This window comes from Cordyceps javanica, chromosome 1, assembly GCF_051103115.1.
Source record: "Cordyceps javanica chromosome 1, complete sequence".
Lineage (NCBI taxonomy): Eukaryota > Fungi > Ascomycota > Sordariomycetes > Hypocreales > Cordycipitaceae > Cordyceps > Cordyceps javanica.
Window position 1 is genome coordinate 5,367,379 of NC_139295.1, and position 20,789 is coordinate 5,388,167.

The window sequence follows — 20,789 nt, forward strand, 5'->3', positions numbered from 1 at the left end:
GCCACTTTGAGCCACTTTTGAACTCTTCATTGTATTCGCCCTGTTGTCGGCCTAGGGTGTATTTCATGGTTCACTGACGAGGAAACCGAATTGTTCTCGCCCCCTCGACATCACTCGCTGGCGCCACAGGGTAGGGAGTTTGTCATACTACCCATACTACCCATCTCGTTGGATATTTACATTGCGTTGCCGCGCGAATGACAATGATGAGGTTCTCGAGTGGGGGAGGGGAGTAGAGCAGAGACATCTGCAGATGTGTCTGGCTGGTTCTTCCACTTGTTCTCTCGTCTCCTTCTCCCTTTGCCTACACGCCCCTCCCTCCCCTTCCCTCTCCCCGCCTTTATGCCACCTCCCCTTGGGCCGTCGAGTGCACCGAAAAACACCGCCGCCAGCCAAACCAACCACCAGGGCAAAGAAATAGTTGAGAGACGCGTCTCACCCACCTCCTCTTTCCATCATCGGCTTGTTTTCTCTATACTATCTCTATTTGCCTCTCCCTGCTTTTGTCGTTTCATCTTCCTGAGTCTGCTATCGAGATCCACGGGTTCGTCATGTCTCTTTGTCATTCAGCACTCGCACAAAAAAAAAAAAAAGAAGTCCCCCGCCGGTCCGATCTGTTTCCTCTTTTTGTGCTTGCTTTTGTCCCCTCCTTGCCAGAGGAAAGGGGGGGGGGGGGGGGTTGTCGTCGTAATGGACCAAACTGTGCCGGCGTGTCGGTACTTGCCTGCCTGCCCTTGCAGTGTGCGTGCCAAGTCTTGTCTCCAAACCGCTTAAAAGTTATTAGACACACAATGGGCTGGGTCGCGGAACTCTCAATCGAGTCTAGCACAATCGCCATCTCGTCCCCAGAATCCGGGTGGCCGCTAAGTAACTGACTAACCTTCCGCAAAGCTACTTCCTCCCAAAACTCAGACGGCCAACCTTTTGCGCAGCCCACGCGCCGAAAACTGTAGTTACTATCGCGAGATGGAAAGACTTGTGCACCCTTGATCGGCGCCAAACACCCATCCCAGTCAGTCGTCGTCCCTCGAATGTGCTGTCGAAACTGACTGTGACTTGACAGCGTACATGTATGGTGACACTGTGTCTCTACTTTTACCACAGTGACTTGAAGTTGACTCTTAATATGTAATCATGATTTTGCAGAGACCTGAGACGCCACACCACGTCTGCCAATGACAACCATGCGAGGTAACCCTTTCCCCGTGCTCCCCCGCATCGAAATCAAAGCACGCTCCGCATCATGTTACCCACATCGAATCGGATCCGATAGTCAATCGTGCATCTTTCGATTCATCACAGGTACACACACAAGGTTGAGGTAGGTAGGCAGATTTGGTACAATGTCATGTCTTAATATCTGGTAGTCTATCTGATACGCAAAGGAAATTGTAAAAAACGAACAAAAGGCATTCTCCCAAACCAAGAGCTCACGCACTCTGCTTCCCATCTAAATGTTCTGTGTGCCAAAAGGGGGTAAAAGTACAACTAGGAAAACAACACAATATTACAAGACAACATAATCTGTCCTCGTTTTCTTGAGGCCCGGCCAGACAGATGCGGTGTATCGACGGATCGAGCGCTGACCACGAACCGAAAACCAGTGCAGCCGTCTTCGGTGACAAAAACCATAGACTTTTTATTCTGGTGATCAATCACATCCAAAACAGAGGCTCGCCCCAACAAGGTGGGGACAGTGTGCGCGGTTCCAAGACATGTCGCGATGAGGCTGCATTCCATCGAGTGTCCTCGGTCGCTGGTTGTTGGTGTCTGGTCTCGCCCTGCCGCAAAAAGATGACATCTGACAAGGCAAGTCTGTGTGGCTGATCCGGAAAATGTGTCATGGGTAATCCGATGGCTTGTGGCAGACAAGTGCGGAAGAGAAAAAGCAAAATCGCAGGAAAAAGAAGGGAAAAAGAAAAAAAGTAGGAAAATTTTTTGGGCCCAAATCCGTCTATGTTCAAACGCCGCACGCACCCATTTTCGGTGGTGTCAAAATAAAAAGCAAAAAAATTCCCAAAGTCTGGAAAGGCGACTCCTCCAAGTCGGCTTTCCTGTAAGTCCCTGATGCTGATACGCAAGGATTGGCAGCGAGCCTTTTTTGTGTAGTGTCGACGATAAGAAAAAACAGAGGCGAAATTAAAAAGTCGTATCGCTGAAGGAGCATTATAGACAGGTAGTGGTACAATCGGAAAGTCAAAAAAGAATATGACAGGGATCGCAATTTGAAGGCGAGGTCGTGTTGCACAACACGCGATACTGTTTCGCTCGCCCGCCTCAAAGAAACCAGGCCGACTTTATCGAGGCTTGGGGGGAGGTTGCGGCTTTGGCAGTCCAGTTATATCGTAGGCACCGCGGCCCATGTTGCGCACTGAAGTATCGTCGTGTACCATTGTGACGGTTGTGGTGATTGTGGTGGTTTTTGTGGTGGTTGTGATTGTTGTGTTTGAACGGGTGCCGGGAGATGCAAGTGCGGTGATGCTGGCGAGACAAGGTTAGCCATTCGTTCTTGTGCTTGGTGGGCAGTGCATTATATAGTAAGAGCAGACGAGAACGAATATGACAGACGCTGATCGGCTTGCCAAGGCGGTGCAACGTCGACAATGATCCGGCAATGTCAAGAGGACCAGGGAAAGCGAAGGCAAACTCATTACGTTTCGACTTACCAAGCTTGCAGGGTGTGGCGGTTTTCCAGAAGCCGTTCCGGTAGCACGGGAGAGAATGAATGACGGCTGGAGTAGGATAGAGCCAGGAAGAGAGCCGAAGCACGGCCAGGGTATCAGCGTTGCCAATAATATTGGACAAAGTCGGGTGTCGGGGAGAAGCTAGGCCAGTTGTGAGTTGCGAGGCGAGGGGTAGATCGGCACCGGCGCGTTGGTTCAGGCAACGCGAAGCGAGAATAGGCTCTCTGGAAAGATGAGGAGTCGGCGACGGAGGGTTCGCTTGATTGCGAATATGAATACGACTTGCGGACCGAGAGGTGATCCGAGCTGCTGACTGAGACTATCGACGAAGCGGATACGATTGCCGTTGAGAGCTGCGCATAGCAAACACAAGCTGGAGGCGACAAGGAGAAGCGACGAGTTGCGAATCTCTATCGGCGCTTAATTCAGGTATATCAGAAGCGTGTAACGGTAACCTGGCGATCTCGACAAGGTTCGATTTGTCGTTGTAGGCGTGGGTTGCGCGGCGGCAAGTAGATTAATAAAGGGGTGTATGAGTGTGTGAGCGAGTATGAGTGCGAGAGTGCGTGTAAGTGATTGTGGTATAGATGAAAGGCTCGAAATCCAAGCGAGCAAGTAAGCAGGCAATCGACAAATCCAAGAGAACGCTGGGTATTAGGGATGAACAGGAAAGCAAGATGGAATAGAGCGACACAAAAAGAGAAGTCGGGTCAAATGAAGGGAGGGAGCGTGAGCTTTTGTAAAGAAAAAAAAAAAAGAGCGTGTGTGTCTGGCTACGCCAACAAGTTGCGTGCCTACACCTTGTTAAGGGGGGGGTGTGTGGACAGACAGCCAGACAGACAGACAGACAGACAGACAGAGTCATACCAGCAGGGAGGGAGACGAGGGCATTGGGGCGTATGTGGTCCGTCCTCTGCTTGAGCAAGCCCCAGGGAAGAGAGGGAAAGAAAAAAAAAAGGTACAAAAGAAAAGAAAAAGAAGGAAAACTGGCCCCCTGCCGGGTACATACAATTTAACAAAAGAATAATGATTAAATAAAATAATAATGCGGCGCCCGTTGTCCCCGGCGCGGCGCGGCCAGAGCAGGCCAAAGCAGGCCAAAGCACTTTAACCACCCCCTGTCCATTTCGTCCCTGGGTTTAAGCCGTACTCAGTAAGGACATACTCAGTACTTGAAGGAGGGGGGTGTGGGCAATTTCCCACTCGTCGGGTCTCCTTCGAACAGGGGGAATGAATGAAAGGGGAGACTTTTGTGACTTGAGTGTGGCCCGTCAGCCCATGCCATGCCATGCCCATTGCCATGGTGCCGGTACTCGGTACATTCATGTCAGTACTCTACTTGCAGAAGAAGTAATCTGTAATCCGCAAGTACAGAGACCGAGCGAGAGAGAGAGAGAGATCATGACCACACACACACACACACACACACACACCCTTCTTCTTTTGGGCGCCGACAAGCCAAAACCAACTACGCAACTGACTGGCAAGCCACAGGCGGGCAAAAAGGGACCGTGGCTGGCCTCTCCCGCCGCCGGGACGACATCTGCTGCCAATTGTTTGCGAAACCTCTTCTGCCCCGTGGCTACCTGGCGACAAAGACGATGGCGTCCCCCCTCCCCGACACGTTTGGCTGACTCCCTCCCTTGAGGCACCCTGCGGCTCATCAAGGACGCCCGTCGTCATGATGCCGGCACCACTCCTCCAAAGTAACTAACCAGTGGCTGTCGAGAGCGCCAGTCGCCGTGATGATGATGATGCTGATGCTCCTGCTGCTGCTGCTGCTGGGGGGGGGGGCAGAACTTCTGTATGCTATTACCAGGGGGGCCCACGTCACCAGCGCCTCCTCCTGTGGCCCAAGTCGGTCCTGCAGGTTCGTGCCTGGCCAGGGTGTCGATCCGTCCTCCCATTGCACCGGGTTCGCTTTTCCTCTCTCGCACTCTTGCAGCTCACCTACCTACTTGGTCAACTAGTCAAGAGTACAGACAGGGAAAAGCCCTCTCAATCAACCTTGCCAGGGAAAAAAAAAGAAAAAGAAAAAAAAAGGGAGACTGGAGCCTGCCCGCCGGTGGGCATTGCCGTTCCGCCTTCCCCGTCCTGAGGCGTCCCATGCTAAACTAATTGGGTAGCTTTCGGTCAGGGGGCCCCAAGTACTAGCCACCCAAGCCAGCCTTGGGCGGGCAATTCTACCCGGTCGGTCATCGCTTGGGGCTGGATTTACTTTGTTTACGCGATACTTTTTGCCTGTCGTGGCAAGAGGGAAAAAAAAAGAGAGACAGACAGACAGACAGACGGACAGACAGACGGACAGACAGACGGACAGACAGACGAGAAAGGAAAAAAAGAAAACGGAAAAGATTCTCGAGCTTTGCCCTCTCCTAGACTTGGCGCACACACACGGCTCGTATAACACAAAGGATTTGTCCTCAAAGTTGTCGTGTGCTGACCGGTGACTTGCATGACTTATTTCAGTATCATTGTTAAAGAGCTTATTACTCTGCCGTGCTTGGCTTACGAGCACCAACTATCGAGTGGCCTGACCACCACACCCTCTCTCTATCTCTCTGTCCTTGTTTCTCTCCCTCTCCCATCCCAACAAAGGGCATCGTTACCCCCCCCCCCCCCCCCCTCAGACTTTGATCAATGCTCATCTTGGCCAAAAATAAAAAATTGGCCTTTATTAGTCTACATTCTCTAACCAGGTTGCGATACCGCGGGAACCGGATAGAACTGCACAGCCATGCGACTAAACCAGTGACCACCATGCCGCGTTTGCATTGTTTCGGCCTCAACTCAACCGGGACCTGTGCCGGCCACTTGGAGCGTTGGGCTGGACTGTGCGTAGTGATTGAAACGAAAGCTTATTTGTCGCCGGGGGAGGGATTGGGAGGGGGGGGGGAGGATGCCAGGGCCCAATGGTCTGAAGTGGTGTAACCTCTCGACGGGCGTATGGATATAGGATGGCAAGTGATGCCGAAGCTGACGCTCGGTATCCCGTGCGTAATCTGTAGACGCCATGTTGTTGGGGGCTGCGCCGGCACATTGTTATCGGGCTGGCTTCCAGCCTTATGCCCTCCACAGCGCGCGTTAGGTTGCCCTTTGGGAAGGGGGGGGGGGGGGGGGGGGGGCCAAGAATAAAAAAAAAAGCCACACACACCATTTGCCTAGGTTTTTACATGGTACGTCTGTCGTCGATTCGCACGCAGCGCTGCGTGTGCAGTTTCAGCGCATGATCGCGGATGTCGTAAAACACGTGGCAAGGCGGCGCTTGCGCGCGCAACAAGAGTGTGGCCCTCATACAAAGTCACATATGACTCAATCGATTGAATGCTCATTCTCTCTCTCCAGGCTACAGTCACTGCGTCATCCTCGGGTTGCGTGAGAGCCATACGCAGTGTGTCATGCAGGTGACGCCGGTGGCTTGCTTTTCTGCAGAGCCAGACCACTCCTGCCCTCGGCCCTCCATTGCCGTATTTTTGGGTTTGCTATTGGGCGGCAAACAAACGCAGGCTTTTGCTATGCAACTTTGACAGGATACACTCCCAACTTTCGCCCCCTGCATATCAGGAATCCGGGGGAAGAAGGGAGAGGGAGGGGGGGGACTAAATAATTCTGAAAAAGCGAGTTTCTTGACAAACAGCCCATCGCCATCGCCGATAGTAACGGGTATAGTGAGACATGTGTCCGCCAGATAATTTTGTACAGCAGTACGGACATGACTAGGAATTTCGAGGCAGGTTTGCTATTCACGAAACGCAACTATTACTGTTCTCGGAGCAATCAGTTAAAAAAAATATGTCATGTTGCGATGATCGATACCTCATCAGTTCATCTGTCGGCCTCCGTTGAGCCAAACAATATGGTAGTATGGTGCCGTAGAACAAGCCCAATCTGCTGCACACTATTGTAAGGAAAAGCAGTTTGGCAATAACAGATGGCACTGAAACGAATGCTCCATTTCCTCGCAAACGGGCATACTAGTCGTCTCTTTCGGCTCGCCTGTGATGATGCCTGCCGTAAGCAGAAAGTGTCAGATTGTTCACTTTCGGAAACGGCCTCTGTGTCTGAATACTAATCAGTGAACCCGAAAAGGAGCTCTCCAACAAGCATTTCGCACCGCTCCCTCAATTACCCATGTACCGCCAAGACTCGGCTGGCAGTTCAGTCAATCATGCTCACACATTTGCCCAGCTGCGATGCGTGCCCGACCGAGTCCATGGCCACAGAGACCCTTTCGAGCGTCATGGCAACAGCGTGTGTGATACGTCGCTTGATGAAATTGATGAGCGAACCTGCACGCATAGACACTGAGGGCTCATTTGCTTCGTGCAAGCGCTCTAGCCGAGCCCTGACAGGTGCTTGCATGGAAGAAGGCATGCAAGTTTTCCTCCTCTCCCCCTATGGCCTTGATAAGGCCGCACCATGACCAGCCCCTCTAGTAACCAAGTAAGTAGTAGCAAGGTAGCTTCTCGGGCGTCTTGCACACGAAAATACCACGTTGAATCCGTCGCGCTCGACAAGCAAGCAAGTAGTGCCGTGCATTGGCCGCCAGAGGCAACCGAAACACCTCTCAAACCCCAGTTGCGACGGTGCCGTGATTCAGTTGGCAGAGTTACGCCCGGAAAAGCCGCTATGCACAGCGTCAGACGCGCCCTGAAAAGCCACGTGCGTGCGTGCGTGCGACAGCCATCTATCTGTACTTTTTTTTATCATCATCATCATCATCATCATGCTTTGCGGGCGGACAAATCTCGGCCAACATCCCAACCGGGCGTGCGCCACGACGCGACATCGTTGCTTTAGATCTCTATAGGCCAAGCACAGACTTTGCTACTCAACACACAAAAAAAAAAAAGGCGGGCATGGTCGATGCATACAACAGAATAGTCTCTCTCGTATGACATTGAAAATTTGTTCAAACGGATAGTTTGATTAGCAGTGGCTAGCCTGTACACTGGCCATGACAACAAAATTCGGGCCCCTCCTTCTTTTTGGCCCCCCCCCCCCCCCCCCCCCCCCCCCCCCCCAGATGGAAGTCTTCTAGAAGCACGCCGTCCCACAGCCCTTTGTCAAGCCAACCTGCGCCCCGAGCAGGGCTATGGAAACGCTGCTAGAAAATGCTAGGCCCTGTATCCGTAATTATCTCACCATTACTTGACAATGTTGATTGTCAAAGCTTACACACTAGCGTCGGCATGGTTGCTGCTCTGACTAGGTAGTTTTGCCTCTTGCGAAAAATAACAAAGTAGTAGGGATGGATTAGGATGACTGAGAAACTTGGCAGTGCAAAATCGAGACGGAGCCATGAATGAGAAACCGAGCATGTCGAGGAAGAGATGTAAGAGGATTACTCCTACTTGGCACACCCGCGATCTGGACGAGCCGGCGCACGACCGACGAGCGAGCCTCTCTGATGCTAGAGATAATCTATAGCATGTACCATTACATCCGACCATTGACCGAAAAGGACAAGCTCGTCAGCCACCAAGGGTGAGCTTGCTTGGGAGCCCTTCATCAGCACAGCGGGTACAAAGGCCCCAGTGGATACGACTTGCAATGTCTGTCCTGTTCCGCGTTCCTGATTTAAGCCTCTTCGGGCAAGACTTCCCCAGCTCCCAAATTGCACTTGAAACACTCGTCTCCAAGGGCCTGTCCACTCGGTTGTCTAATACCGACGCAGTCGTCAAGCGAGAATGCGAGTCAAACAAATGTGCCGTTCCGGGCGTCACTGCGAAGCGTCCAGGACGCAAGGACCAAGTCGCCGTCGCCTGATGTCTAGAGCCCTATACTTGACAGTATAGACTGGATTCAGAATTCTTTTTATTTCTTTTTCATTTCTTTTTCTCAGTTTGACACTTGTTGGTTTCGTTCCCGTTGTTGTTTGTGCGGCCTAGGCGATTTACGCTCTGACTTTGCGGCCCTTCCCGGCCCACGGTCCGCGCCCACATGTGAACGCGCCTCGGCAGAAATGTCAACGGCGGCTCAGGACAGGAGAGGGAGGTGACAAAAAAAATTTTAAAATAAAGAAGGGAAAAGGAGGAGAGGCCTTGTCGATTCGGCGGCAACCGCTGTCACCTGTCTTGAGTCTCGGTTTGCTCGACCCGGGGCGGAGTCAAACTTGATACTGGTAATTACTACTCGGTGGAATCAGCAACAAGACAACGATGGCGCAGCTGTACAATGATTGGGCAATCTCCCAGAAGCAAGTCCTGTATTCATGTATCAGTATTGCACTCGGCACTGGCATAAGGGTAATGTCATTTTCGCTTGTACGACATTTTTTGACACAGAAAATTGCATGCTATAAATATACTGGCACAGTACTGAGTACTCCGTACGTTGTTGCATTTGACTCGCGACAGCGCGCGCGCCTGCAAAGCCCAAACGGTGACTTGTTGGCCTTGCTCATATTGATCTCGAGGCAATATGTCCTGACTCGGTATTCCCCCCTAAAAAAAAACCAACAAAGGCCATCGGTCACCCTTGATTGATTGCGCACAACGTTGGTAACGGCTATACCGGCCGCCCCAGCTTCATACTGGAGCAAACAGTCTGTGCCGTGGCAATGGCAGGCAAGGAGGCAGGTTGGCAGGCAGGGCATGCATGCATGGGGCGGTGCATGTGCGATCTGTGCCACTTTGACGGAATATTCAAGTACCCAGATCCCAGCAATGCGCTGCAAAAGTGGACTTGTTATAGTGTGGTGCGAGAGAGAGAGCCCCCATTCCCGACCCGAGTTTGTTGAAGCTTGTTGTTGATCGGAGAAGCGCATGAGGCAAAGCCAGTTTGCTTTTTTTTGCGTTGCTTTCCCCCCCCTTGGCGGCAGAGCCCAACGATGACATTGGGCGTTGATGGTTGTACCGGATTCATTTTAGCAATGGCAACTTTTTTACTTCTTCGTCCCACTTGTTGCCTCGATTGATAACCGTTACCGCAATCGCTCCAATCTTTTTTTTTTTGCTTTTTTTACCTTTATTTTTGTCGTTTTCTTGCTTTTTTTTCTGGAACATAGTCGGCCTTTGTCAGTACCGGGCTGTCATTGTGACCAATTTACGCGTCAAAGCTAACCAGACACGTCCCCTCGGAGCCAACAGAATTCCTTCTGACAGGAAAAAAAAAAAAAAAAAAACCAACCCCCAGACACACTTCGCCGAGAGAGTGTCTTATTAAACAACAATGACAGAACTATCCAATGCGACCACACGAGGATTTTCCTAGGCCCGCGGAAGCCAGGAAGGCCAGCCGCCTCTCCACCAAGCCCGTACCCCAGGCCGCTGCAATTTTAACAAGAAAATTTTTTCTTCCTGCCAAATCTACAGAGTACTTGACTGGCCAACCTCTTCGGAACTCAGGGGGGGTGGTTTTTATTTATTTATTTATTTTTCTTTTCTTTCTCTTTGCTTCCAACACCGTGTCCCCGGTACTGCTGCGAACACCCTTTTGTGGAACTCCTGCAAGGTACCAGAACCAAAAAGCCGGGGTGCATAAAGACTTTTGATTTTTGATTTTTAATTTTTTTTTCATTCAATTTTTTTTTCTCTTCTTTTCTTCTGGAAAAAAGGGGAGCCCTTCTATTGCTAGCTTCGTAGGGTCCTGTCCCACCTGCGCGGGTTTGTTGGCCGTCTCGTAGCAAGGATAGTCAAGTTGCAGGACCACTCCAGAAAGTTGACGAGTTTAGGCTAGGCTGAGGCGTCCAGCATTGGACGCCGCAGGCTTATTAGGGAAATGGCTTGCCGGTGGCAAAAAATAAATAAATAAATACCTTCTAAACAAGGAAGGTTACCTACTTAGTGCTGGCAATGACACGTTTGCTTCTAGCTATCCGCGGTGTTTGAGTGTTAGGTGTCGTCTCTGTAACAAATATCCTTGTCACAGGCCACTCTCTCTCTCTCTCTCTCTCTCTCTATACCAGTACGTACTACTGGTAATAAGTAGAGGCTTTTTTTTGGCGGCTTCCCACCTTGTCACCAGTGCGCTTATGCTACCGCTTGCGCCTCCATGTAAAAACTCAAACTCTCCATCAGGCGACACGTCAATGCCCTGGTCAACCATCATGCTGCAGTGGAGGTCTCATTTTCGGGGACTTTCGCGGCCTCCCCGGCCCGCTGCTGGTGCGGATACTTGGGTACTGTAGACGTTTATTGAACGGATATCGGGAGATGCAATTGGCAGGGTAGCATCGAGAAAATCCGTAGCCCTGGAATGGCATCAAGTGGACGGTGGGCCCTTTCCTTCCTTCTTCTTTTTTTCTTTTTTTTTTTCCTGTTGTCGTTGCTGCGCTCGGACGAGTCAGTTGGCTTGCCGCGTTTCGCTACTACCAGGGTCGTATAGTATGCAATGGCTGGTTACTGACTGGCAACCGCATCCATCGATGGGTTATTGGTCGGTGATGATGTAGATCTCGTTCAACTACGGAGTAGACCAAGTCGTATCATACTCAGTAGTCATGTACCAGGGCGGATGAGCACTGCCTACACAGTAATTTTCGACGACTAAGGTGTCCCGTCATGCTTGACGTCATGCTGATTCGGGTGTTAATGCGGCTCAAATTGCCGTTTAGAGTGTGAATCATGCGCCTGTTGTCTCTACTTATTCGAAAGGTCTGCCTTCTTGGCTCCCGGGTAGGTGTTGCATGTGTGGTGCGAAGGGCTCGCAAGGTTTACGAGGTTACTCTTGGCTTGGGCTGTCGGTATCTTATGCTACTGCAACCGGGTTGGGATTTTTGTTCTTTACCCCTCTGTAGGATGGTTACTAACGAATCGTTTCTGATCTGTTTACTACTAGCAATCTCGGGTATAGATTGATAGGTGCCACGGGAGGGACCTGACAGGTAATGGACTAAATCGAGTGACACCTCGAAAACGGCGTGGGCAAAGAAAAGGCAAAAAAAAAAAAAAAAAGAACCATACGAACATATAGATGCATCGAAAACACCATCCTCTAGAGTTTTCAACACTACAGACGTAGTACATGGCACATACAAGTCTGGCTGTACAGAGGTATGAAGCTATCCCGAGCCCCACCTCGACCTCCTTTGCTAGCCACTCTCAGCCTCTGTCGCCGACAAGAACCCCGCCAAACCCGGTGACGCAGCCAGGCGGAGCTTCACCAACAACCTCCGTCGTCTTCATCGCCATCCTCGACAGCTGCGTCAACGAGCATTGCTCTCGAGCCTGACTCCCCTGTTCCAACCAAGCGGCCCATTTTGCGAGAGAACGAACGCTTCTGCCCACAACCCCCAGCCTCCCAGGCTTCCGCCGCAAAAACAACCATGTCCATTATCCAGCAGCACACGAGCGCGTCGCTCAGCGATGCCTGGCGCACAATCAACATTGACGCCCTGACCGAGGACTCCAGCGTCAACTTTGACACCTCCACCCTGCACCCGCCGCAGCCCGAGATCACCGAGGCCGACGTGCGCGGCCTGTCCGGCCAGGTCAGGCAGCTGCTGCGCGGCGGCGACGCCGAGGGAGCTCTCCGCGGGTGCCTGGAGACGCCGGTGTACAACGGAACCAATGCTGCCAAGGTAAGCCGGCAGACCACGAGGGCCTGACGAAAAAAAGGACGTGTGTGGTCAGGAGAGCAGCTGGAGCAAAAATGTTCTCCCGCACGTCGGCTCTTTCCTCCCACAAGCACCGAGGGGTTGGGCCATGGGCCGTTAAAAGGAAACGACTGGACTGACTCGCCTTTTCCACAGGATGCCCACCTACAGACAATCACCGAAATCTTGCAGTCGATCAAAGCAAGCGACATGACGCCGCTGCTGAAGCGCATCTACGAGTCGCCCGGCGGCAGCGAATGCCTCGATGTCCTGATGAAGTACATGTACGCTTGACCTACACACGCCACCCTCCCCGAGCTTGCTCCAAGAGAAAAACCTTTCCTAACGCAGCCGAAATTACAGCTACAAGGGAATGGCGGGATCGCACGCCGGACGCGGATCCAAAGTCACCCCACAGCCGACGGGCGGCTTCAGCCAAGTCGGCGCACGCCCCGGCGCGTCCAACGAGCCAGCGTCAACTGGCATGAGCGTCATGCTTAGCTGGCACGAGAAGCTCGTCGAGGTGGCCGGCCTGGGTTGCATCGGTAGAACAATGACTGACTGGCGCCGAGTATAACAAAAACATGGGATGGGGGAAGATGGTATGCATGCCTTGCGACTCGGAAAAGCCACTTTCATACATAGAAGAACCAAAAAAACAAGTTATACTTTGACTCCCATCTCTTGATTACTGATATGCCGCGCTTGTTTCCGATGGCGGGCCCTATTCTAGTTACAATTAAAAAATACACGAGCTTGGGACCTGGGCCGGCGAGTCTATTTTTGCTCCAAGAGATCCTTCAAGCTGGCCTCGCCAGTGCCCCTGGCAAGAGGTTGAGGCTGATTTTCGCCCTCTCGCCAACCAATCATGTATATAATTCTAAATGTGGCAGGGATTGATCCGTCTTCGTTACCGTGCAGCTCACGGTAGATGGCCTCGTTGGCCAGCAGGACATCGCGCCCGATAGGGCCCATTTCTCTGCCCAAGATGGCATTGCTTTCACCCATGGCTTGTAGGTCCTGCATGAGGGCAAAGGTGTCTGGGTAGTCGACAATGATGTCGTCGACGTCCACCGTGAGCATCTTGAATCCGGCCTTTTGCAACAGCCCGCCCACATCCCTCACGTCCGCCAGCGGGGAAACGTGTGGCGAGATTCCGCCTCGACGCTCCAAATCTGCCAACTGCAGCGAGGTGCGCAGCTCAAAGAGGCTGTCGCCGCCGAGCATCGCTCCAATGAATGGAGAATCAGGCTTCAGAATATTGTTAATTTGAGAGAGGATGCCGGGCAGATCGTTGATCCAATGCATGCTGAGCGAGCTGAGGACCAAGTCAAACGACTCGGGTTCGAATGGCAGAGTCTCCTCGTCTTCCAGAACACGACGCGTGATATCCAGCTTGTTGTTGAAATCAAGACCAGAATCACGATATAGAAGCGTTTCCGAGGAATCGACCGCGGTCAGCTCCGTAATGCGCGTCGACAGGGGCGCAGATTCTGGCTTGGCGGGATCAGGGTCCGGGTTGTCGGCTGTGAGGGCGCGGGCAATGTTGCAGCTGTTTGCTCCCAGGTCTAGCACTTTGGGAAAATGTCGATTGATATCCTGGAGGCCACGCGTCAGTAAAAGCTAGCCACAGCAATGCAAACGCGGCTTCCGAGCATACAAGCAGTCTTTCCGCTACGCGCATGGCGACTTCATCCTTGAGATAGTCCGCTTGCCGGCCTTGTTCCACATTGGATCCGGCGCGCTCCTTTTGAAGCCATTTCGTCCTCCTGTTGAAGACCTGAAAGCGCGGTGCGGCGGAGGATGCCACGGCATAGGTTCGATGGCCAACCTGCGTAGTAGGTACCACGTAGGGCTGCAGAGAGGGTCGAGGAAGCACCCTCGCCACGTTATTCAAGCTTCGCCTGCATGTCGACATGACATTGAACTCTGGCAAAAATAGCCTGCGAGAGCTGCATGAGTGCGTGAATAGACGAGGGCTGAATGCTAGTAATGTACGGCCTTGTTGAAGCTTTCCAGAGCCCTGAAAAGTCAATACCCACTGTCCCAAGGCAGGTACGCACATCCCCACCCACTGTACGTACCTCCGGCCCTGTCCATGGGTCGCTCGACAGCCGCCGCCGCCGCCGTCACTTCCAAGACCACCTGGCCGCGCCACTTCTTCGACTACTCCTCTCAACCGTAATACGCAGCCTCGGCGACCTGGCCTCCTTTTCCATTGAGCCAACACTGACCTTTGCGGCTGCTGAGTCGAGTTGCACCCTCCCCGGTCTGTAGGAGCTCTTTAACACCCCGCTGAAGAGACCCGTAGCCCGCGTGGCTCGGCACCGCCTCGCCACCGTCGGTCCAGTCTCGCCCCTCCTAAAACGAGTGCCCGGCAAGCGAACAACTACGCCATTGATAGCTTGCTGGACCGCCTCGGTACTATTTCTAGAACCTGAGTATGCGGTTTCTACGACGGCCGAAAACGAAAAGACCAACATTGCACGACTTCGAACAGGCCTGCGACTTCTACGAAGCCCGCCAGAGCCGCTGATCTTGGAAAGGGGGCGACCACGAGACGGATTTTTTTTTGGACCTGCGCGCGCGATCACCGAATAAACGCCCACCATGTCGTCCTCAGGAGGTGGCTTCTTGGGCCGCTCGAGCAGCAGCAACGCGAATATGCGTGGTTTGGTCCAGTTCATTGCTGATTTGCGCAACGCCCGCGCTCGCGAGCTTGAAGAGAAGCGCATCAACAAAGAGCTCGCCAACATCCGACAAAAATTCAAAGATGGAAACCTCAATGGATACCACAAGAAGAAATATGTCTGCAAGCTCCTGTACATTTATATCTTGGGTTGGGACGTTGACTTTGGCCATCTCGAAGCTGTTAACCTCATTTCCGCTGGAAAGTACTCGGAGAAGCAGATTGGCTATCTAGCCGTCACGCTATTCCTTCACGAAAAGCACGAACTTCTACACCTTGTAGTCAACAGCATTCGGAAGGACCTATTGGACCACAACGAACTTTTCAACTGCCTAGCCCTGCACGCCATCGCCAACGTTGGAGGCCGCGAAATGGGCGAGTCTCTAAGTGGTGATGTGCATCGGCTTTTAATTGCTCCGTGAGTATCGGTGTCTTTACGTTGAAGGATGATCAACTGATACTTCCATACAGCACGTCAAAGTCTTTTGTGAAGAAAAAAGCAGCTCTCACCCTGTTGCGATTGTACCGAAAGAGCCCCGAAATCGTCAATCCACAGTGGGCTGATCGTCTAATACATTTGATGGATGATAATGACCTCGGAGTCGCTCTCTCTGTCACATCACTGGTGATGACAGTGGCACAGGACAACCTAGAGCTGTACAAGGGCGCCTACGCGAAAGCCGCCGGCCGACTTAAGCGAATTGTCATCGACGCCGAGTATACGGCCGATTATTTGTACTACAAGGTTCCGTGCCCGTGGCTCCAAGTGAAGCTTCTGAAGCTCCTTCAGTATTTTGCGCCCTCAGGTTTGTCCAGCATGGCCGATATGTTGTTCCATGACTAACTAGGCCCCAGATGATACCCACGTTCGAAATATGCTACGGGAGGCTCTGCAAAAGATTTTGAGCCTGGCAACAGAAGGGAGCAAAAACGTACAGCAGAACAATGCGCAGAATGCTGTCCTCTTCGAAGCAATCAATCTTATTATTCATCTCGATACCGAACACGAACTCATGGATCAGATTTCCGCTCGTCTAGGTCGCTTCATTCAAAGTCGTGAGACAAATGTTCGCTACCTAGGTCTCGAAGCAATGACGCACTTGGCGGCACGCACGCGAACACTTTCTCCGATCAAACAGCACCAAAACATAATTCTCGGATCGCTGAAGGATCGTGACATCAGCGTTCGGCGCAAGGGATTGGATCTTCTCTACAGCATGTGTGATTCTACAAATGCTAGAATCATTGTTGGCGAGCTTTTGCACCACCTCCAAAATGCCGACTACGCCATTCGAGAAGAAATGGTACTGAAGATTGCTATTCTGACGGAAAAATACGCTACTGATGTTCAGTGGTACGTCGACATTTCTCTCAGACTGATTGCCATGGCTGGTGATCATGTTAGCGACGAAGTCTGGCAGCGTGTGACACAAATTGTCACCAACAACGAAGAGCTGCAAATATATGCTGCGCAAAATGCTTTACAGCACATCAAATCGGATCATTGCCACGAGACACTCGTGAAAATTGGAGCCTATATCCTCGGTGAATTCGGCCATTTGGTTGCAGACCAGCCGCGATGCAGCCCCATTGAGCAATTCATGGCTCTACAGAACAAACTGGCCTCGTCGTCATCGAGTACTCGAGCCATGATTCTCTCGTGCTTCATCAAATTTGTCAACCTGTTCCCGGAAATCAAGCCCCGACTGGTCCACGTTTTTCAGATTCACAGCTACACGTTGGATTCAGAAATGCAACAAAGAGCGTGCGAATATCTGACCCTTGCGACTCTGCCTACCGATGACCTGTTGAGGACAGTTTGCGATGAAATGCCCCCCTTCCCGGAAAGAGAGTCGGCTCTCTTGTCGAGACTACACCAGAAGCACGCCAATACTAGCGACAGACGCACATGGGTCGTTGGAGGCAAGGATGCAAATGCGGATAACTCGGAGTTGAGTATGGCTAAGCCTGGTCTGAAGCGCTCGTTTAGCTCCGGACATGCTCTCAACGGAGCGAACGGGGGACAATCGAACGGAACCAACGACTTGACAGGCCTGGACATGAGCGCGCCAACAGAGCCAGCGAAGGCCCCAAATCTGGCTAGTGCCGCACATCTATCGCCTGGCTGGGAAAAGGGCTATAACCGTCTCATGCTTCGGTCCGAAGGTGTGCTCTACGAAGATGGCCAGCTGCAAATAGGCATTCGATCTGAGTATCGTGGTCAAATGGCTTGTATCATTGCCTACTTCAAAAACAAAAACCCTGGCGAAATTTCTTCATTTACGACCACTTTGGACTTGGACCGAAGTGAAAAGTCCAATTTGACGTGGGACGTAAAAGACCTACCAGACAACAGCCTGGTCCACGGTGGGCAGTCGCAGCAAGTCATCATGTTTGAGGCCAAAAAGGCATTCACAAAAAGTCCAACAATCCGAGTTAGTTACTTGGCTGGATCTCTGCAGGCTGTTACGCTCAAGCTCCCCGTTGCTATGCACAAATTCATGGACCCTGCGGAACTATCGGCTGAAGACTTCTTCAAGCGATGGAAGCAAATCAGCGCAGGTCAAAGAGAAGCACAGGCAATTTTCGGTGTGCAGGCCAAGGCCAAGAATCGGGAAATTACAGAGACGTTTGTTAGAAAATCTGTGGAGGGATTCCGATGGCGTGTGCTTGACATGGTCGATCCCAACCCCAAGAATATTGTCGGTGCCAGCGTGCTTCATACGACAGAAGGCGGCAAATTTGGCTGTCTCCTGAGACTGGAGCCAAATTACGGAAGCCAAGTATGACTCCTGTTCCTTGATGACATCATTTATGCTAACCTGTGACTTCAGATGATTCGACTCACAATCCGTGCAACTGATGAATCGGTGCCTGCTGTACTGCTAAAGCTGATGCAAGATCATCTAAGCCTGGGTGTTTCTGCAGGCCCTGAACTGCCAGAGCCTCCTACGAGACAAGAAATATCCGATGCGTTTGGAAATGTCATGGTATCATGATTGGGAGGCAGCGTTGGTACGAGCATGTAAAATGACACTAGTGTCAGGGCATATACCCCGATGACAGGCATTTATTTGTATATGCACGTGGAAACAATCTGGCGTTTGGCGGGTTTTCATTGTAGTTTACAAATTTGAAGAAAAGATCACATGGAAAGCGTTGGTGGCCTTGACTGTTTCACGACTAATTTGGACTGCCCACAGCAGGTTTAGCAAAACAGAATATGATTGCGCAATCGTGACTTATGTACAAAGTTAGGACTATGTGCAGCTGGAATTAATTATACACGGATTTTGGCCTCCGCCCTATCTGGTCGTTGACCAAAAATCGTGCTACCGACCCGAACCTCGCCACTGCCCTCGGCGATGGCACCCTCAAAATCCTCGCTCATGCCCATGCTAAGCTCCAGGCTCTCCGGCTCGACGCCGAGCGCCTTGGCAACGAGATCTCGCTGTTCCTTGAGGGCGACAAAGTCCTCGTTCCGGTTCTCCGGGGTGGTGGCCTTGCTGCGGGCGATGGCGCCAATGGTCATGAGACCGATGAGCTTGAGACCGGGGCACTGCTCAGCAATCTCCTTGCACAGGGCCACGGTCTCGTCGCCGGGCGCACAACCTGACTTGGCCTCCTCGCCCGACGTGTTGACCTGGACGTGAACGGCCAGTTGCGGGACCGCAGGGTCAGCGGCGCGAACGGCGGCGCGCGCGGCGTTGAGCAGGCCGGCCTTTTTGGCCGTGTCGACGCTGGAGACGCAGAAGAGGTTCGGGATCCGGGCGAGTGACTTGCAGTGGCCGGACTGCAGGCCGCCAATGAAGTGCCACTGGACGGTCCGCGGCAGCAACTCGGCCTTTTGGCTCAGCTCCTGGGCGTAGTTCTCGCCAAAGTGCGCATGGCGGGCGGGAGCTTGGTGGAGGGCGAGGATGTCATTGGCGGGCTTGAGCTTGGAGACGGCCACGAGTCGGACCTAGAGATAAGAAAGGGGGAACATCAGTACGCAGCGGCTAGCCGGGAACGGGATGAGTGGTCGGGAAGCTCGAGGCACCCATTACGGCTGCGTGCAGGATGGTTACACGTACATTGCGTCCGGCGTTGAGGGCCGTGATGCGCTGCTGGACGGATGAGAGCTGTGACACGAGCGTTGACGCTCTGGCAGGATCTATGCGCATTTCTTCTGTGCTGTCACTCATTTCTCATGAGGCATGACAAAACTAGGAGTCGATTTTCCCGTGGCAAGTTTTGTTAAAGTAAAGAGTAACAAGAAGAAAATATGTAAAGGGCGTGTGTATGACGGCAAAATGTCAAAATGGCAGCGTGGGTCGTTGGCCTCATGTCATCCATTTTTTGGCGGCGCTGGCCGCTGGCTGGCTACACTGGCCGCGCTGGCTACAGTGTCGGCTCATTATCGGGCGTGCCGACAACATCACACCGTGGCAGTATCAGGAGGGCCATCGGCATCGTATTTACTACAAGAGTGCACGGCTATTTCTGAATCATATTCGAACACAATTTCAAAAGGAAAAAATCCGCGCCTAGTCACTACCCAATTGCCTTCCAAAAGTCAGCCTTGGAGAGGCAGGCAACATGGCCTCGGACACGAAGCTGCGGCGCCGAGCCAGCAGCGCGGCCACGCGAGGCGGCCACGCTCGCGGGGCATCCAGGCAAATAATCAACTCCAAGTCGATACACACATCGGACGCCTTTCTGCAAGACTTTCTGGGGCCGTCCTTTGACCCGGCCGCCTTCCTCAACGCCAAGCTGCCGCCGTTGGCGCCCAAATCGAGCAGCGGCTCACCGGCCGGGGCGGTGCCGCTGACAGACCTTGCACAGCAGGCCAACGCGCTGCTCTCGCAGCTTAACGCGCAGACGACGCGGCTGTCTTCAACGCTGACGCAGCTCACCGATGACATCCTGCGCAGTGGAAGTCGGCTGACGTACGAGGTGGAGCTGCTGCGTGGTGAGACGCTCAGCTTGAATGAGACGATACATGAGACACTGCGAGATGACATTGCCAAGTTTTTGCCAGAGGGTGTTCATGAAAAGCAGGATGAGGAAGGAAAGAAGTCGCCCGCGGGAGAACATAATGAGGACGAGGATGGCGAGAAGAAAATTACAGAAAGTAGCGCCATTGCCGCCGAGCTACCTGTCCCGACAGCAGAAGAAGCAAACGGCACAAGCCATGAGCCGACATACATTCAGCAGCTACGAACACTAACACTGGTGCGCTCACGCATAGAGACGGTGGTCAAGACATTTGGTAGTGCCATGGATTTCAGCTTTCCACCGTCGGAGGTCTCCGTGAGCTCCTCCTTCCTCTCCGTGTCCGCACCGGAGCCGGGTTCCGATCAGCAGAGCTCCGAAGAGAAAGGACAGCAAAACCTCAAGAAGCTGCGCGATGAGATCAGCGGCCTGCTACGCCCGGCCAAGGATGGCGGCGGCACAACGGACCCTGTTGCCGGCATCGAACAGGCGGCCAACCGGATTGAGGAGCTCAAGGAACTGACAAGCGTGTGGAAGGGCACCGCCGAGGAGAAGGGCCGCAACCGATTCATAGAGAGCTTGGCAAAGATGGTCGAGGACAGGCACAAGGAACTCATGCGCGAGCTGGACCAGCAGGACCAGCAGCAGCGCGGGGCGTCGCCGGCGGCCAAGAAGGGGGCGGACGACGCGGCGAGACGCACAGGATCACCGGCGCTTGGAGACGAGGCACGACCGGCGCAACCACAGGGAGGATTCGGCTTAATCAGCCAGCTACAGAAATTAAGAAGCGGACTGTAAAATGTCGAACCTTAATGATGGACGAGACATGACGCGCATATATGCTGCGAAGCGCACGAGTTCAATGTGAAACAGCCCGATGGCGGCGCATTGAACTGGCAAAAAT

The 20,789-nt window shown here is 52.7% G+C and overlaps 5 protein-coding genes across 5 annotated transcripts; 3 read left to right on the plus strand and 2 right to left on the minus strand.

Moving 5' to 3' along the window:
- Window positions 1–11,952: 11,952 nt before the first annotated feature.
- V2A60_001626 (actin-related protein 2/3 complex subunit 5) lies at window positions 11,953–12,799 on the plus strand (the record flags this gene model as incomplete). The annotated part of the gene is made up of 3 exons (XM_083252984.1): window positions 11,953–12,207; window positions 12,379–12,506; window positions 12,586–12,799. 3 exons carry the CDS (start codon window positions 11,953–11,955, stop codon window positions 12,797–12,799), a joined length of 597 nt encoding a protein of 198 aa, XP_083109110.1.
- A 200-nt stretch (window positions 12,800–12,999) lies between these two features.
- Window positions 13,000–14,140, minus strand: V2A60_001627 (S-adenosyl-L-methionine-dependent methyltransferase; the record flags this gene model as incomplete). Its single annotated transcript, XM_083252985.1, has 2 exons — window positions 13,000–13,821; window positions 13,883–14,140. 2 exons carry the CDS (start codon window positions 14,138–14,140, stop codon window positions 13,000–13,002), a joined length of 1,080 nt encoding a protein of 359 aa, XP_083109111.1.
- A 692-nt stretch (window positions 14,141–14,832) lies between these two features.
- V2A60_001628 (adaptin N terminal region-domain-containing protein) lies at window positions 14,833–17,910 on the plus strand (the record flags this gene model as incomplete). Its single annotated transcript, XM_083252986.1, has 4 exons — window positions 14,833–15,329; window positions 15,383–15,717; window positions 15,767–17,694; window positions 17,746–17,910. 4 exons carry the CDS (start codon window positions 14,833–14,835, stop codon window positions 17,908–17,910), a joined length of 2,925 nt encoding a protein of 974 aa, XP_083109112.1.
- A 281-nt stretch (window positions 17,911–18,191) lies between these two features.
- V2A60_001629 (pyridoxal phosphate homeostasis protein) lies at window positions 18,192–19,074 on the minus strand (the record flags this gene model as incomplete). Its single annotated transcript, XM_083252987.1, has 2 exons — window positions 18,192–18,872; window positions 18,985–19,074. 2 exons carry the CDS (start codon window positions 19,072–19,074, stop codon window positions 18,192–18,194), a joined length of 771 nt encoding a protein of 256 aa, XP_083109113.1.
- A 415-nt stretch (window positions 19,075–19,489) lies between these two features.
- V2A60_001630 (uncharacterized protein) lies at window positions 19,490–20,683 on the plus strand (the record flags this gene model as incomplete). The annotated part of the gene is made up of 1 exon (XM_083252988.1): window positions 19,490–20,683. One exon carries the CDS (start codon window positions 19,490–19,492, stop codon window positions 20,681–20,683), a length of 1,194 nt encoding a protein of 397 aa, XP_083109114.1.
- Window positions 20,684–20,789: the final 106 nt, after the last annotated feature.